The sequence below is a fragment of the Misgurnus anguillicaudatus genome, chromosome 16 (assembly GCF_027580225.2).
Source record: "Misgurnus anguillicaudatus chromosome 16, ASM2758022v2, whole genome shotgun sequence".
Taxonomy (NCBI): Eukaryota; Metazoa; Chordata; class Actinopteri; order Cypriniformes; family Cobitidae; genus Misgurnus; species Misgurnus anguillicaudatus.
The window spans coordinates 6878082-6893345 of NC_073352.2; the positions used below are offsets into that span (position 1 = coordinate 6878082).

At 38.5% G+C, this 15264-nt stretch overlaps 1 protein-coding gene across 2 annotated transcripts in view; it reads right to left on the bottom strand.

Moving 5' to 3' along the window:
* Nucleotides 1-15264, bottom strand: part of thoc2 (THO complex 2) — a 101056-nt gene that overhangs the window by 49847 nt on the left and 35945 nt on the right. For both annotated transcript variants that reach the window (XM_055177276.2, XM_055177275.2), the window contains exons 16-21: nucleotides 6653-6737; nucleotides 5832-5925; nucleotides 5401-5481; nucleotides 5069-5165; nucleotides 3049-3166; nucleotides 2583-2762 (exon numbers count right to left, since the gene is read on the bottom strand). In XM_055177276.2, the coding sequence (XP_055033251.2) occupies nucleotides 2583-2762; nucleotides 3049-3166; nucleotides 5069-5165; nucleotides 5401-5481; nucleotides 5832-5925; nucleotides 6653-6737 (655 nt within the window). The remainder of the gene's footprint in view (nucleotides 1-2582; nucleotides 2763-3048; nucleotides 3167-5068; nucleotides 5166-5400; nucleotides 5482-5831; nucleotides 5926-6652; nucleotides 6738-15264) is intronic.

A 15264-nucleotide genomic window follows, 5' to 3' on the forward strand; every position in this document is an offset into this window, starting at 1 on the left:
CCAGTGAGTAATTGAGCTACGCAGCTGCTGAACATGAAAAGCAAAGCGCTGGAGTGTGGGAGGATGAACATCACAGAACTTCTGTACAGGGAGTCTTCCTGATGCAGGCCACTTTCACTTTACGGTTTCACACTGACAATCAGCAAAACTTTACCAAACTCAAACTTTGGTTTGCTTCAGGAAACGGCATTTTCATCCAAAAATAAATGTGTTTCAATAAAGCTTTATTGAAGCAGCCCGTAAGACTTGTATTGTTTGAATCCATGCAACATCAATAATGTGACAATGACTAGGTTTAGCAATGTTTTGCACTTACTTTTGCATGCCTGCATTTAAAAACAGCATCAAATCTGATTTTTCTAGGGGTAGGAAAAGCGGAAATTTTCCTGTAAAATTTCAGTACATTTCCTGGAAACTTTATCTGGGGAATTTTGGGGGATTATTTGGAAATGCATATAAACTATATTATATACAAACATAAATAAAGCTTTTAAAAAAAAATCATTTTAATTTTCCATCAGTCTTAATAAATGATGTAACTACAGAAGAGTCAAGTTTTAAATAGGAAAAATATCAGAACTTTTTGGTAATTTTTGAGTGTGATGCTAATTGTCTAATCAGATTTAATAGATTGTGCTAAGCTATGCTAAAAGTGATAGCGCCAGACCCGGAGATCGGCTGAGTGGATTCCAAAACTGAAAAAATCAGATGATTAAAGGAATAGTCTACTCATTTTCAATATTAAAATATGTTATTACCTTAACTAAGAATTGTTGATACATCCCTCTATCATCTGTGTGCGTGCACGTAAGCGCTGGAGCGCGCTGCGACGCTTCGATAGCATTTAGCTTAGCCCCATTCATTCAATGGTACCAATCAGAGATAAAGTTAGAAGTGACCAAACACATCAACGTTTTTCCTATTTAAGACGAGTAGTTATACGAGCAAGTTTGGTGGTACAAAATAAAACGTAGCACTTTTCTAAGTGGATTTAAAAGAGTAACTATATTTTATGGCGTAATAGCACTTTTGGGAGTACTTCGACTCGGCGCAGTAGCACCCTCCCTCTCCCATTATGAGAGTGAGAAGGGGAGCGGACTTTTCAGGCGAGGAAAAACGTTGATGTGTTTGGTCACTTCTAACTTTATCTCTGATTGGTACCATTGAATGAATGGGGCTAAGCTAAATGCTATCGAAGCGTCGCAGCGCGCTCCAGCGATTACGTGCACGCACACAGATGATAGAGGGATGTATCAACAAATTCTTAGTTAAGGTAATAACATTTTAATATTGAAAATGAGTAGACTATTCCTTTAACTCTAGGGGAGATGGAAAATGAGCATATTTACAAAAAAAGTGAAGTGTCCCTTTAAATCTTGTTGTTTTAGGGTGTTTTCACATCTGTAGTTCGGTTCATTCGGTCCGGACCAAAAGCAAAAAATTATACATTGCAGTTTTGGTTCCTTTTTACACCACACTGATTGCTCTGATCCGCACCAGTTGAAACAAACCAAAATTCTGTCATGTGATAAGATCCACATCACTCACTGGCCACATGTATTTGAACGCATTTCCTAAACTGCTTCTCAATTGGTCAGAATCAACGTGCGCGAAATTCCAACGGAACCCCGGAAGTAAACAAAAAGAAGAAAAATACAGCAGATACCGTGGGCAGACGGCTGTGTGCTGTAATTATGTCTCCGTGGTTGTTATACATAGTTTGTATACAGCACTCTAGACAAACCGTTCATTTTCAGAATGAATCGCAGATGCGGTTTGAATTTTAATGCACTACAAACGGCATAGACACCACATTTCTGAGGCTCCGCCCACACCTCCTCGCAACTCCAGGTATGTCCGCGATCTGTCATTGTGTTAATATTGTTAATAGAAACTGTTAACAAACACTTCCTCATCCGATAATGCACTGCGCAGCTGACTATGGCAGCTGGTTTAGTCCAAAATGCGCAGTACTTTTGCAGTTAGGTCGGTTAGATCTCGGATCGCGTTCTCACCACAAACAAACCGCTCTAGAGTTCATTTGAAAGCGTACCGCTTGTTTGGCCCGCTTTTGGTGCGCACCAGAGTTTGATTGCTGCATTCTCACGTGCCCAAACGAACTGCACCAACTGAGCAATCGAACTCTGGTACGATTCAATCGAACTAAACAAGGCAGGTGTGAAAGCACCCTTAAACAAAACGACACAGCATTTTTTAAACTACTTTTAAGTTCCCTGTAATAGGCAACTCACATAAACTCCCATATATTCTTATGGAAAGTTTCCAGCCTTGAAAATTCCCAGAAGTTTGCAACCCTAACTATTTCATAAACTGTTCATCCAGAATTCCCACTAAAGGAGCCCTAAAATTTGACTGTCTATCTATATCATAGGATTCAACATTTTTAATTGTCATAAAAAAATCTATTTGAGTTTCAATGAATTGCATCATATCAGATCAATTGCACTGTTAGTCATCTTTAATAGCAGCATGACATAAAAGTCACACAGAGCATGAGGAGTAAGGATTGCGTCTTTGAACATCATCTACTTTTTGTTACGAGCTATTGGCTCTTACTGTACCTGATCATAGAGTTTGCCCACGAGCTTGAGATGTTTCTCTCCCCCTTCTGAGAAGACAACGCCGTTCCTCTGCTGGGCCATCAGCAGACAGAGAGGCAGGGCCAGCTCATGGTCTAGAAGAGCATCCTTCAGACGCTGAGATGACTTCTTTGTGTTCCTTATCTGCCCAAAGTAGCCACCCTACACACACAGATGCACATCCATAGGCTAATGTTATTACAAGCATACAATAACATCAGCTCACATCAAACAACATCAGCACTTTTAAAAACGCGAACAGTTTAGCACGTGTGCTTAAAAGTCTAGAATTTTTATGATATTATACTACACCACACAAGGAATAATTTGGATTTTTTTTTCCAGAAAACTTCCCAGGATTTCAAGGACCCGTGGGAACCCTGCCGACACCTCTCTGCTGGCTGTGCACAACTATCAAACAATGAGTTTTTTAGCAGGTGTGTCGTACCTCAGCTTTGAGCTGTTCTCCACCTGTCATGGCCTCCAGCTGCTCCACAGTCATTTCATCTGTGATCTCAATGCCTGCCATCTTCTGTACCACTTCTTTCAGGATCAGAAGGTCAAAACTGGCAATACAGAAAACACCAATATTATTACAGGTGACCCCGTTTTCCACACAGGTCTCTGATATCAGATCCCTCTGTCTATCTAGCACAAAGATCCTCAAATGTCTTTATATAAGTTTTACCTCCAGAGCGACCCCAGAGAACTTTATATTACATTTAGTATAACAAAACATTTGAATGTATATTTTTTTTAGATTTCAGTAAACATGCTTAAACAAAGTCTGGTGAAGGTAGTAAGTGCCTCAAAGTAATGTAAAAGATTCTGACACACAGAATATTGAATTCGTAAAATACACCAGGAGAGAAAATTTCATGACATGTCATAAAATCAGATCATTTACTTATGGTTAACATACGGCCATTTTTCATTTCTATACTGCTCATATATTTTGGTGTAGTTTAAAACTGCCCTAAGGTAGAGTAGTAAAAATAAAATCTCAAAAACAAAACAAAAAACTTTAAAGTTCTGGTAAATCCTAATAAAGGAAAAATAGAGGATGTGGATTATGTGAACAGGGTACAAAATAGAGTATGGGATCAATGTGTAGCCATTAGCTAGCATGAAATTACATGTGTAATGTTTATAACCAAACGGTTTCTGAGCACCATTGATCTCTATAGTATTTTTCTTTCCTACTATGGAAGTCATTGGTGCTCCTGTTTTCTGTATGATTACAAATATCTTTCTTTGTGTTCAGCAAAACAAAAGACATTTATACAAGGTTGTACGGTGAGTAAATAATGACAGAACTTTCATTTTTGGTTGAACGATCCCTTAAAGCCCTGTTTTAGCAGCAGATGTACAAGACTTATACAAGTATATTTCTACATGCATACAAGTTCAACATTACATTGAGATTTAAAGGATTAGTCAATTTTCTTAAAAAAAAATTCAGTTAATTTACTCACTACCATGTCATCCAAAATGTTGATGTCTTTCTTTGTTCAGTCGAGAAGAAATTATGTTTTTTGAGGAAAACATTCCAGGATTTTTCTAATTTTAATGGACTTTAATGGACCCCAACACTTAACAGATTTAATGCAGTTTAAAATTGCAGTTTTAAAGGACTCAAACGATCCCAAACAGGCATAAGGGTCTTATCTAGCGAAACGACTGACATTTTTTACAAGAAAAATAAAAACATATGCACTTTTAAAACACAACTTCTCATCTATCTCTGGTCCTGTGATGCGCCAGTGCGACCTCACGTAATACGTCATGACGTCAAGAGGTCACAGAGGACGAACGCGAAACTACGCCCCAGTGTTTACAAGTGTGGAGAGAGAGGACCGTTCCGACGTTGTTGTGTGTGGAATGATACTAATTAATGTCTTTGTGTCAGTTTATTGTTTAAAATGGTCCGCAAATGTGTGTTTCATATATGTAACACGTGACCTTTCCACGTCATTACGCAATTACTGGCTTGTCACACAGCCAGAGGAAGAAGAAAAGTAATAGTTTTAAAGTGCATATTTTTTATTTTTCTTGTCAAAAATGACAATCGTTTCGTTAGATAAGACCCTTATGCCTCGTTTGGGATCGTTTACACTCCTTTGAAACTGCGTTGAAACTGCGATTTTAAACTGTTAAGTGTTGGGGTCCATTAAGTCCATTAAAATGAAAAAAAACCTGGAATGTTTTTCTCAAAAAACATAATTTCTTCTCAACTGAACAAAGAAAGACATCAACATTTTGGATGGCATGGTGGTGAGTAAATTAACTGGATTTTTTTTTTTTTTAAAGAAAACTGACTAATCCTTTAATGTCTAAAGAAGTATTTTTTGGGCATCTCTATTTGCCCTAAAAACAACCTTATAATCAATAATAGAGTAAACAAATGTGCATTTATGTGTTACAGACTGGGTGTTAATGGGGCTCTGGAATAAGACGTGCATGCATACCTCTTGCCTGCTTTCAGCTGGTTGGTCACATACTGCAAAAGACCAGCCAACTCGATGGGATACTTCCGGAAAACGGCTCCACAAAGACTGGCAAGACCTGAGGAAAGATGTGAAAGCACACCATTAACATAAGCATTTGCATCAGAATCTGCAGAAGGGCAAACAGAGAAAGCAATGCATTTGGCCTTCAAATAGGTTTCTGGGCACGCTCAAGCAGCAAAGCCAAAGCATTTCAAGAAATGACATTTAACGTCCATTAAGAGATCAATTTATTCAGCATCTCCACACGTCGGCGGGGCATTTTAGCAGACGACAGGAAACGTGGCACTCACTCTGCAGCCATGATGAAATGGTGGTGTCATCGTGCTTCATCTTCTCTTTCTCTGGGTTGGCTAAAGCTTCAATAATGCAATCTGCCCAAACGGTCAAGGGATCAAACTGACCACGACTCGCTCTTTAAAGACGACCCATCCACTATAACAGCTCAATCTATTACTTGTGTGTCAGTCATTGTTTTGACAATTCAAAAGAAAATGAGCCATCCATTTTTGTCTGATGTGCTGCAGAAATGTTTTTCACTCAAACAAGACTGTCAGCTTTGGTGATGATGAAGTCAAGGTGAGCGATTACACGCTATTTTAAGCATGCACAAATAACTGGAGTTTTGATGGGATCAGCAAGTTCCCGAGTAAGCTGTTATTAGCGGAGGGGGAAGATTATTGTACTGCAGGAGTGTAATTATAACATCGATCAGAAAGGATACAGGCCAGGACATCGTAGTTTAGAGACGTGAGGTATTTGAGAGAGTCCACCACTGGAGTTATGAGGTTGTCGTACCACTGAATCTGCGAGAGAATCTGAAAGATAGACATAACATTTCATTATGATTTCATTCACTTGACAATAAATAAAACTAGCTGCAGAAGTGATTTACGTCTCACACAAAACAAAAACATTTCAGTTTATATAATTTTGATATACACCATAAGCGCACATCAAAATTTCACAAGATTTAGAGCATCAATAATGTCAGGAGCACAAGCTGTGTGGGAGCTCAGCACAATATTATTATCCCACACGGACATTTGAGACGATTTTGGTTTTATGTTCAACATTAATATAAGCAGCTATAGACAATGTCCACTCGAGTGGTGTTCATAAATTGAGTACATAAGAGGAGCGCAGTACTGTCCCTGTTAATAACACAGCCTCCTCCAGGACAGACCTTTTATCATCTCACCACTGACTCTTCTGAACTTTTTAACCAGTGCTAATGAAATCAAAGCCTGCTAACCCTTTCCCTCGCAACATACAAGAGAAAAACTCGGGTGTGGTCTGTGCGGTCATGAATTTCTTCTATTAGAACGAGATGCATGTGATGAGGTCGCTTGCTCATTGAGCCTTAATTTAAGCCCCACATTGTTTAATGTTGGGCATTAGGCTGCAGCTCTGAGTTTATATATGCTTTTTAATCCCGGGAGCAATGAAAATTGATGGCACACCGCAGATGATAAAGAAGGCCAGTAAAAGCTCGTCATTAGTCTAGCGGACCATTACGGCCGTCACATGCAATAAAATACTCACGTAATCAAAGAGAATGGTGGGGTTACTGTGGCTTAATTTCCCAATCTGCCTTCCTGAAGGCTTCACGTTCTCTTTAGTCAGTCGCCTGCAGAGAAATAACAATCACAGGGATACCAGACAGTTATTATATTATTACCATCACTAATCATGTATCATGATAACATTATGAGAATATAGCTATTCTTGCTGGAAATTCAATTAAAAACCATGGGGTAATATTTTGGACAATCCAGTAAATGTAAAGGTAATGCATGACTAGGGGGTATAAATTGGACACGGATCATTGCGATACGATACCGTATTGATTATCGCTGCCCCAGCAATACAATATTTGCTGATACATCAAAAAAAAATTCAATGCAATTACGATTTGATTAGATTGATTTATCAATGCTTTAATATTAAGTGCCAAGTTAAGCACGAATGCAACCAATATATATATATATAACATAAACGTTTAATTAAACTCTTAAAAAAAGGCACAATCTTTGTCCTAAATGGGACACTTACAACAACAAAATAGGGATGCATAACGATTAATCTATAGCACGATAAAAGACCTTGTTTACATTATATATGTGTGTGTGTGTGAAATGTGTATAATAACTTTGTATAGATAAATGCACACACATGCATGTATATTAGGGGTGTGACGGGACACTTAATCAACGAGACGAGACACGAGATTGGGTTCACGAGAACAAGACGAGATTTAAAAATTTTTTAAGAAATCCTCAATGATAAAATGAATGACTGGGAAACTGAAATCACATTATCTTGAAATGTTTTAACTAATCTAGGACTATCCCTAACAATTATTTTGCTAATTGATAATCAAGTATTTTGATATTTTTGATAATAAAAATAGACCCAAGTTAGCGATAACCTTTAAAAGTACATAATAATGACGATGCAATACTTTATTTGAACAAATTATTATCAAAACCTAGCCTTTGTAATAAAAAGCAGCATGTATACGGTAAGTACTATAACAAATGCCTGCAGGGGGCGCTAATGGACCCGCTTCTGTTACATTCACTTCAGAATCTAAACTTTAGCCTCTTAATTTTAACCAAACAATGTTTAAATCCATTTAAATCTTTAATATTTGTCCAATTCTTTATAATAGAAATTATAAAGCAACTGTTATTCTTGAGCAAGAACATGCAAAGATAAACTTAGAGTGAGGGTTTAAACTGCTGAGACACTTCTGACACTGATCAACAGACAATCGCAACGCGTCTTAGATGAACATTATTGGAAGCTAGGGCTGCACGATTAATCGTTTTTAAAACGAAATCGCGATGTGAATGGATGCGATTTTCGAATCGCAAGAGCTGCGGTTATTTCGATTCAAAACTATCAAATATAACAATCATCTAGTAAGTTACGCAGTTTTTGACAGTTCGCTTCATGCGCATTTTACGTTTGATGCAGTTTAAACCAATAGAGTGCATTAACACTGAGGTGCTGACAACACGTCAGATAACACCATTTGGAAAACATGAGCGGGCAGCAGTTCAACTCCTCAACAAAGTGTACGGCCATATGATTTCCGCAATGCGGAAAACACGGACAGCATCGCGAAATGCATACAAATGGAATTAACTGCACAACGCGGAATGTCATGAAGTTGGCAGATTTTGGATTCAGTAATTTTAAAACCCCCATTATAACTCATTAACCCGGCAAATGAAAGGACAGAAATGCGCGAAAACATTTCCCTTTTGTGTAATGTTGGAATTAAAGAAAGGTGTATATACGTCCGCTTCTCGTCATGGATCGCAAACAATGACAAGCGCCTCATCAGACTATAAGCAGGTTTCATTAAAGCCCGGAACACAGCAGACAAAAGAGCTACATTATACTTTCTTGCATGCGCACATCCCCACCGCTTTGAAAGTATATTTACATGCATGAGGGTTCATGAAGCGCGCACACAGAGAGCAGTCAGCACACGCGTGATCACTAAATTTAAGTTTTCTTTCTTGTCTAAGTGAACATAAACAGCTGGATGTTTATCAGTATATTGAAGCAGAGCAGTTTTAAAGTTGTCTTGTGTCTTAAAGTGACAGACGGTAACCTGGTGCTTTCTGTGTCAGAAATGTTTATTACACACCAAAAATGAAAATCACTTCTCTTAACTAAACAAGCTTCTGCAGCTCCACATTTAAAATCCTACAGTGAGGACTGTGCAGTGTTTTATTTGTATTTTTTGCTTATGTTAAATCATAGATTCTAATAACTAATATATTTACATTTATGACAGATGCCTGAAAAGTAAAACCAGATGAGTATAGTCTTATGATTAAAAGAAAAAACTAAACATTTGCTTGTCAGAAGCATTGTTGTAGTGACAGCCAAAATACGTTGGCCTATATGTTATTTTAAATAAAACTTTCAAAAAAAATTTGTTAAATTGTATTTTAATGTTCTTAGATTAAAAAAAAAAGTTTGTCTGCAGAAGAGCAAAGTCCTGCAGACAACTTGGTAACAATGTTTAAGAGGTTTTAAATAAACAGTAGCACAGCATCTTTCTTTGGTGCTATTAAAACCACCACAACAAACCTGGATGTAGCTCTTTTATTATATACGAATGAATCGCACTTTAAATCGCGAATCGCAATTTTGATCAGAAAAATCGCAATTAGATTTTTTCTCCAAATCGTGCAGCCCTATTGGAAGCCCAAACAAAAAAGCACATGCGATAAAAGACAATATAATGCATGCACACTGCACTGGAAAAGGTTTAGCCAGAAACGTAACTTTATGCTGACAGTGGCCTTTTCGCAAACAAAGCTGCATCCTCCGGAGGTCGCATTTGCAGTCTGTATACGTCATCAAGCCTGGTTTATTTTAGTTTACTGTGCATTACATTCGCAAGTCATAAGCATAATACAACAATTTACGATTAACGTAATATAATAGTAAACTTTATGATTGCTAATATTCTGTAATAAGACAGTCTTTATGAAGTATGCAATCTACAAATGCGACCTCCAAATGATGCAGCCTTTTGTTTGAGAAACGACCAGCATTTCACCTCCACGAGAAATCTCTTGACATAATAAATTTCGCGATAAAATTTTTCGAGAGATCTCGTCGCACAAGTTCTCGTCACACCCCTAATGTATATATTTAAGAAATGTTTACATGTGTATATACATTTGTATATTTATGTATAATTTATATTATATATAAATATAAATATTTAATATATAAATATATATTATTTCTTAAACTATACATGCATGTGTGCATATTTATATTAACATAATTATTATACACAGTTTACACAAATATATGTAAACAAAAACCTTTATTTTGCAATAGATTAATCGCAATTAATCGTTATGCATCCCAACAACAAACTAAGAAAAAATACAGTTTTTTAATAAAGAAAAATAAATAAATGAGGAAAAATGTCACATAAAATCAAGCTTATGATGGCAAAAATCAAAGTCTTTAGTGTTTCAGCTGGTGCTGGCAAAGGTTTTCTGCCAATCTGTTTGTCCAATACATTTTCCAAATACAAAATATTTCCAAACCCACAATTTGCATCTGATAGCAGTCACAAAGTCTTCTGCCTCTTTCACTGTGTTTTCGATGCTACAAGCGCTTTGTTGCTGTATTGCATTCACTTGCTTACAATAGCACACGAAAATGTGCATATTGGTGAAAATGCGTAGATGGACTTTATATCAAGGAATTAGGATGCAGAGAGTGTCAAAATAAAGGTACCTCATATCGATATTTTGTGTGTAGCATTAACATTTTTATCAATGCATCGATCCATATCTATGTATTGTTACCTCCCTATGCACCACAGTAAATTAGTTTTAGGTTTTTCTTATTTGCAAGCAAAATTATTAGGTATAACATGTAAAGTCCAAAAACAGCATCACAGTATTAAAAAATAGGAATATTAATAACTCACTATTTCAGTTAAATTTTGAGGATTTTGATCAGATGATACTTCTACTGTCATAAAGTACTTGTACAAAGATGTAAAACCACCAAGCTTTAGATATATGGACTGTTCACTGATCAACAATCGCAGTGTTTCGAAATCTGCATAAATTTCCATAAATTTAAGCAGAGAGGCAGATGTGTTTCTCTACATTCCACCAGAGTGGACGTTCGTCTCTGGTCTGTCTCGCTCGTGTTTCGCTTGTATTCACGCCTCTGCTCTGATGTCTTATCACACATGCCAGCGTGAGGGTGATGACCGTCTCACATGAAGCTCGCAGTCTCCGGGGCTATTCTTCATAATGCTGTTAATTGTGTGTGCGGGTGGCTGTGTTTTTCTGCAGACCCGCAAGGGCCTTTGTCTGAAGCGTGCCACAAAAGGGCCAATTAAAAAGTCAATTAATAAGGAGCTAAGAAAAAACACTAGTGGAGGGCACAGAGCCAATACTGACATTGTGGAGTTTCCGTCAAATTGGTGTGTGGAGAAGACAAATCTTAATAAGGGAGCCCTGTGTGTCCGGGAGGCGCTCCCGAGCAATCCCGCGTCACATCAGGTGGCCTAATTGGGTTGCTTAACCTTCAGAGTACACTGAACGAGCTTTAATGATGCCACCTGATACTCAAACTGCTAACAAAGCTAACATTACTCACAAGTTGTCATCTCTGTCACTGACATATACTATCTAGCAGCATAACTGTTTGCACTGCACAAATTACATACTGCATACTTTTAAAACAGTATGTGTGTACGTAATAAGCAATAATTATTCATTTAAAATAAGCTATACGTTAACTGTGAACACGACCTCTTCTAGCTACATAAGCTTAATTTCATGCACTGCTGCGTTTTGAAACTAGTCTGACTATGAATTCCCATGAGAAATATGCGCTGCTTTGTCTCGCAATGTCTCATGGCATCACAGCGGGTTTTGAAAGCTTTATGGCAGTCGTCTGCTGTGGTATTTGAACAGTTTTGAACAATTTGAAGTATTAGAACAAAGTGTCTGGATGTTTACAGCAAACTCCCTAAATCTAGTAACGGTACAGACATTTCAAGTTGACTTTAAAGAAACGTTGACAAAACAGATTTTAAAAAGTTGATAAAATCCCAGTCTGACTGAAGATAAATACACGTTAGTGGTGTGCGGGTCGTGCCCTGCGGGTAACCCTGCAGGTCAGGTTGGGGCGGGTCATTAAAAAAAAACATGTATGTTCCGTGCAATTCTTTATAGTCTATATTAAATATAAGGAAATATATATTTTCATATATTTGATCATGTTAAAATACATACACTCTAAAAACAAACAGTGCTATATAGCACCAAAAGTGGTTCTTTGGTCGTAATCATAGAAGAACCATTTTTAGTGCCATATAGCACCGGTAAAGCACCGGTGAAGCACCTGTGTAGAACCATATAGTGCTATGTAGAACCATATGGGGTGCTATATGGCCCCTATATGGTTCTACACAGGTGCTATACAGGTGCTTCACCGGTGCTATATGGCACTAAAAATGGTTCTTCTATGATTACGACCAAAGAACTACTTTTGGTGCTATATAGCAACGTTTGTTTTTAGAGTGTAGGGCTACGAAGCAATGTAACTTGAGAGATGTTCCCACACCTTTGGCCTCACGTCACGTAAGCGCCAAGCAGCTCGCACTGCCAGCCAAAAAAACAGGACAAATGGAGAAATAAAAAATGACAGACGAGGTGCAGGAGAAATTAGTGTCTGGAATTTATTAATATTATGTTGAAAATGTTTATCATTATCCTATTTTGTTAATATTATGACCATGCTGGTTTCTATGGTTTATAAGCGGGCGTGCCCACCAAAGAGTTTACGCCGGTGGCCAGCGTATTTTTTCAACGGAAGCGCTGCGCTTTTTTCTGCACTTAGTGCCGAGAGTTGAAAAACGTTAAACTTTGGGTGAAAAGCTCAGCTCATCAATCTCACTCTCACTTGGCCGTCCAATCACAGTAGAGGAGGGGTGGGACATATCACAACCACCAACCGGTGCATCGTTCAACGACAAAGTATCATGGCAAGCAAGCGCTCAGCTAAAAAGCTGCCAGTCGGCGTCCATTTGGCACTTTTCCGCTGCGTTTAAAACGTTGGTGCCTCAGCGTATGTTGATGCGAGTTTACATGGTGATTTAATCACATTTCCAAGCACTTTGAGCCTGAAATAAAGCCTGTTTTAACTTATGGAGAGTTCAGACTGCACAATTTAAGCCCTGATTTTGACGCGCCCACAGGTTTTAAAAAAATCGCTGACAAATGCCCGAAATCACAGGCAAATCGATGCTCGTGCACACGAGTGACAATCACATAGTGTGAATTATGAAAGACGCGTTCTGATAAAATCGCCGACAAGTCGCTGACACCCGTGAGATATCTGGCATGCTAGATATCTGAACCTGTCGGCGATTCAAAATCATGCCGTGTGAAATGTGCTTTGCCTGAAAATAACATTGGCGATGACCTACAGCCAATGAGAGAGCAACATAAAGGACAACTGAAAGTTCGGGGAGGAGTCTCTCCAAACATTTCCTCCTTCATAATCTTTATTTCTTCTTCTTTCGGCTGCAAATGAGCACACATGCAATTTGTATGGTAAGCTTCTTGCGAGCTTCCATTTTTAATAATAATCCTAGTCTCACGCGTGACCTCGCATTGCTTCCTTCGCGTCACTTCTTGTGTGCATTTGGTTGTGAGACGTAGTTTGCGAACCGGGACAAAGTTGTTGGCGATTCTTCCTACAGTAAAGTCATGCGGTATGAAAACTCCTGTCGCCAATCCATCATGCAGTCTGAAACAGCAGCGACTGAACTCTACCCTAGATAGTCACACATGAAAACATCTGTGACCCGACTAGTTTGAAAATCATGTAGTCTGAATTCGGCATTAGATTATAATGCCAAGTATGTCTATATAATGGTTGCGGGTAGGGATCAAGTTGTAAAAACAGATGCAGTGGTGCTGGCCAGGCCAAATAATTTCATAAAAGCGGGACCCGCGGGTTGGAAAAAAACAGACCTACGCATCACTGATGGCGCTTTTCCATTGCATAGTACCCCACGGTTTGGTTTAGTTTGGGTCAGCTTACTTTTGGGAGATTTTCCATTGAGTGCAGTACGTAGTACCCGATACTTTTTTTCGTACCACCTCGGTTGGGGTTCCAAGCGGCCCGAGCTGATACCAAACGTGACGCGAAAGCACAGTAGATCACTGATTGGTCTGAGAAAACCGTCACTACAGCGTCATCGCTATAATGTAGATTAGCTTTACCTGTGCTAGCTTGCGCTGTCTCGAGCAAACATGTTGTCATCTGTGCTCTGCTATAAGTTCCCAAACTCCCTTTTAGCGATGAAAAACATTCACAGGTTGAGAATCAGGGACACCATAACAGTTTTGTCCAAACTTGCAGTTTGTGGCGGAACATTCGCGACGAGCACGTTAGCATTATATGCTTAAATGCAACTTCAATGAGGCTTAGCGGAGCGCCGTCAACTGACGCCGCTGTGTTTGAACAGAAACTGTCATGTGAGATAGAGGTAACGTTAGTGATAAACGCGATGTGCAAACATCTTTTTGTGGTGGCCAATTTTAATTTTGTGGCGGACTGAGAAATTAATGAATGTATGGAAATGTACAAGGATGCTCTCACTTGTATGATGTCACAGCAGTATGCAGCGCAAATATAACGACACGCCTATAATACCTCCCACTGCGAAGTGATACCAAACTTGATGGAAAAGCTAACCACGCCAAAGTGAGGTGAGCTGACCCGACCCAAACTAAACTACACCGTGGGGTACTATGCAATGGAAAAGCGCCAAAATACACGTGACATGTCTTTCATGCTTTTCAGTCCCTCAATGTGCATTCGATGTATATCGCTCATTCTGGCAAATGTAGTAGGGAACCAAGAAAGCAAAAATGTGCGTAAGGTTCACAGCATATTTCCAGTATTCCTAGTAAGTATGAATGTAGTGTGCATTGTGAACAGAGGTTAGAGATAAGCGATTGCACTGAATGTACTGCAGATCTTCAGTGTTTCTGCTTCAGCGCTCAGAGACCCTCTTTAGTCGCACTGCAGTCGGTTGCTCTGCATCAGCTGCAAGTCTCTACAGCTCACACACTCGCATTGTGACTGCATGCACTGGAGGCCACATACACACTCATGTAGGACGCAATTTTTACATTCTTAAAAATGTCTGGTTTGATAAGATTTAGCTGCACAAACTGCTCTATTTTGCCTAAAATTAAACCAAAAATTTTACTTAATTTTATTTGCAAATAGAGTATAGTTCATTGGTATTAAAACATTTCATTTAGATGTTATAATCAGATTAATACTTGCAGTATATAAATACAAAATTATTCATTCAAAATCTAACCATTTACAGCATTTATTACGTACCACAGACATTGCTCTTGTGGTTGTTTTAAGACATTTGACAGTTCAGGTGTGCATTTATCCGAAAATAATGCATACCCATTGAACATTTCTCAGCCAATCAGAATAGGCATTTAACAACCCCGTGGTCTGTAGTAACAGTGATATAAGCAGAATAATTGATGACAGGCTGATGGATTATTAGAAAATAATGCACACCCACAGTGTAACGACACAATGAA